Raw genomic sequence first — 3,709 nt, 5'->3', positions numbered from 1 at the left:
CGATACTTTACAAAATAATTAAAAACATCTACTGTCTATTAATAAATCATGCGAGCGTTTGATTCGTTCGTAAATAATATAGGAAAAAGAGAAGAAGAAGCAGAGAGAAGAAAAACTAGGAAGTATCGAACATAGTGTAAATAACGTAGCAAAAAAACATAAAAAAAAGGGAAACTAGAAAGTATTTAGCGTACGATAAAGCATCTTCTTCTCGTCACTGTTCCACGCGAATGAATGAAATGAAAGCGACAACGCGACCGATGGAGAAACGTAGCTAACGAGCATCGCTTCGTTCAACACAGGTTACCGCTTCTGTCCGTGTTGCCTGAGATTTAGTACAGATAAAAAAAAAGGGGTATCAAGTAAGAAACGAGTGGACCATCGGATCAGAATTTTCTCTCGCGTAGTCGGTATACGCGTAATTGCCACAGAGTGGGGAAAAATATAAAAGAAAGTTTAGCGGATGAAAACTTTCGAGTGATGTGACGACGCACATGGACGTTGCCTCGTGAACGAGATCATCGACGATTCGTTATTCCGTGCAGAAATGCATGAAACGACGCTTCGCCTCGCGATTTGTGTCCGTTCTCTTCGATCACAGTGAACGATAGAACTCGAATCGCTCGAAAGTGGCGAAGTGCACCACACGTGTTTGTACGATCGCCAGATTCGGCTATGTTATTTTAAATCACGAACTTTATTCGAATAAATATAACAGTGCAACGGGGTAATTGTACAAAGTGGAGTTTCTTAATTTCGAAAATGAATATACTTATACGGGTGAGTACTGATTACATTACGATTTACCACGTCGAGTTTCGTGGAATATTTACGTCACGTTGGCACATTGATTAATTTTCTGAATGAAGCTGCAATCACGTATACGAGAGGCACAACGTGCGTGGCTCTGTCTTCTTTCCCATTCGTCTCGTAACACATTTTCACGGGGTATAATAAAACGGTATCTGACCGATTCTCATCGTCGACGTTTATCATAACGCGTTGTCATGACGCTGTTTCATTGTCGAAATCGATAGAAGCGTCAAGGACTATCAATAGGATCGAAATTGAGAAACTGATTGTATGCAGACAACTCGATAACTTGAAACACGGAGACTCTATAATATGATTTGACGTGTGAAACAATTGCATACTATATGAACGAAGAAAGAACAGCGGATCGTACGATAATTTCTCGAATAACGTCAGTTAGATTGTAATAACGTAAACGACAAATAACTCAAATTCGAAGTTAGGAACACCGTTAAATTTCAGCTACTATATATTAATAAATTATGAAAAAAGACTAAAAATTAATCAAAGTTGTAAGAAGATACGTTTTTATCTCGTTCGATCACTTTTTCAATCGTATAAAATCAATAATTTGTTGCTTCACTAGCGCTGTTTTCTAGTTGCACTTTTCGCGTTGCTGTTCGAAATTATCGAAATGGGAGACGGTTACAAACTGATCAGGCCGTACAAGTACTATCAACGTAGACCATGGTGGCGGCCTCGATCGTACGCGGATCACAAATCATCCAAGTTCTACCATTCTAAGAGGATATCACCGGAAGACCATTATTCTCGAAGGCCAAGTTATAATAGGTACGGAGTGAGTATTGAGTTGCGCGATACGAAGATCGTATTCTTACGTATTTTTCCTTATTTATGCAGTATTATTTAATAGCGAACTTAGTTCGCTTCGTTCAGTTAGGAATTTCATACTCCGATTACTATTTATTCTGAATCGGGCATTGCACGTATAACGTAAAAAGTAGAATTAAGAAAAATAAAATTAAGATAAAAAAGACGCGAGGTATATTCTGAAAATTAAGATCATCGACGATCGTAGAGTTCGTTAAATTCCAATTATTGACAGTTGTATTAATTTCCCGCGTTTTAATGACCACATGCCCAAAAGCATAAAGCCAGATGTCAATAAACGACGCATTGTCTGTGCCACTTTACAAAATCCCCGGTTTAATTTGTCGGTTCGACGTCGTAGATTTATCGACTGCGTCACGTGCTTGACAATCACGGGGAGGGAGAGTGGGAAATTTCGATATTTTTGGCATTAAATTTAATTATAAAATTGTGCAAGCTCGAGTGATTCGACTCGAAACGTCTGGTTTTTTGGTAATTGGATTGAAAACTAGATCGCAAGTTATTTGTAGAACAGTTCACTAACAGATTTATCGTGGCTCGTAATTAAAATTTGCTTCGTTATGAGAGTCGCTAGAGCAATAAACAGACGTTTCAGATATGGTTCTACGAGAGACGATTTTGATGGACGCGCCGAAAATCATCATCCTTACACCATCGTGATACAATTGCCTAAAGAAGAAGATAAATACGAAGACGATAATTATGAAAAGCGGAAGAGGAATTACGAAAGAATTTCTATACCTGTGTATACTATTGAAAATGATTATATCGAGGATGAAGATGACGTTGAATCGAAAGTGGTGAACGTTAATAACAAAAAGATGCAGATAAAGGTAAAAATCGCAGAATACGTATATGGTATATGTATTATGTTAGGTACGAGTTAAATGTTCCATCTAGAAACACGTAGAAAAATGATTTAGTAGTAAAAAGTCATTATGTCGTAATTCAAATAATTTCAATGCGAAAGTGTTAGAATATGGATATCGGTACAGGAATATTAAAATGCGAATTTTAATATAAAAATATCGAAATATAAATTTTAATACGGAGATATTTAAAATTCGAAACATTATGCGTATATTTAAAGTAAAAATAAAACGAACATATACAAGAACTTTGTGAGAAATTAGAAATAAGGTAGAACTAGAATTAAACTGTATATGAAATTATTATTTGTACGTATATCATATCATGATTTTTTATCCGATTTATGATACTATATAATTTTTATGATAAAACGTGAGGTCGGTGCATACTAAATCATTGTGAAATCATTTATTACGTTATTATGTGAAACGCAGATTGGAGAATTTTATTTGAAAAATCTCTTATTAGAAACGAGACAACGACGAACAAGACGAGTGGTAGATGTTTAATTCGAATCGTGATACCTGTAGCTGTAACTCGAAATTAATAATTTACTCGTAGATTTTGTTCATTTAATGTTCTTTCTAATGATTGCAGATGGTCAAAGGTGAAAATCCCAAACTGCATATCAAAATATCAAGATCGGACAGTGACAAAAATATAAAGATTATAGATAAAACGAATACCACCGAAGTAAATTTACCATCATTATCAAGAACGTATGCAAATTTAACAACACCCGTGCCACAATCAACGGAATATTGGGCTCCAACGCCTCATTTTGAAAATATTCGACAGAAACGAATTTAGAAATTCTAATTTGTATTTAAAACGGTATTTCTATCAAGCTTAAAATTAAATTATCGTTTAATAAAAAATTACTACATCTTTAGCTATTTATTAAGTCAGTTATATATAATAGTGGAATATAGTATTGAAGTCTAAAATTAAGAAATAAATTTATTTGCTACGGTTACTATAATTTCTTTTCGGTCGTTTCCCACGCAAGAACGAGACTTTTAGCGGAACGCATAAATTAAATACGTGAATGAAGCCATACAGCACGAACAAGCACAGGACAATACGATATTTTTCGAACAGAGGGAATGAACGAGGAAGTGAAAAGAAATATCTGTTCTTTATAGAGGGGCAGATAGAATAAAAACAAATTATT

General features: G+C 35.0%; 1 protein-coding gene across 1 annotated transcript; it reads left to right on the top strand.

Annotated features, from left to right (window-relative positions):
* Positions 1–762: 762 nt before the first annotated feature.
* LOC117206311 lies at positions 763–3,450 on the top strand. Its single transcript, XM_033445539.1, has 4 exons — positions 763–780; positions 1,400–1,605; positions 2,261–2,498; positions 3,133–3,450. Exons 1-4 carry the CDS (start codon positions 763–765, stop codon positions 3,343–3,345), a joined length of 675 nt encoding a protein of 224 aa, XP_033301430.1. The 3' UTR covers positions 3,346–3,450.
* Positions 3,451–3,709: the final 259 nt, after the last annotated feature.

The sequence above is a fragment of the Bombus bifarius genome, unplaced genomic scaffold (genome assembly GCF_011952205.1).
Source record: "Bombus bifarius isolate JDL3187 unplaced genomic scaffold, Bbif_JDL3187 scf7180000008006, whole genome shotgun sequence".
NCBI classification, from domain to species: Eukaryota; Metazoa; Arthropoda; class Insecta; order Hymenoptera; family Apidae; genus Bombus; species Bombus bifarius.
Note: the sequence above shows the minus strand (reverse complement) of the source record. Positions and strands in the feature narration are given on the sequence as shown.

Coding starts and splice junctions, on each gene's coding strand:
- LOC117206311 (XM_033445539.1), top strand. Junction 1,606..2,260: donor CGAAGGCCAAGTTATAATAG/GTACGGAGTGAG, acceptor CAGACGTTTCAG/ATATGGTTCTACGAGAGACG. Junction 2,499..3,132: donor ACAAAAAGATGCAGATAAAG/GTAAAAATCGCA, acceptor TAATGATTGCAG/ATGGTCAAAGGTGAAAATCC.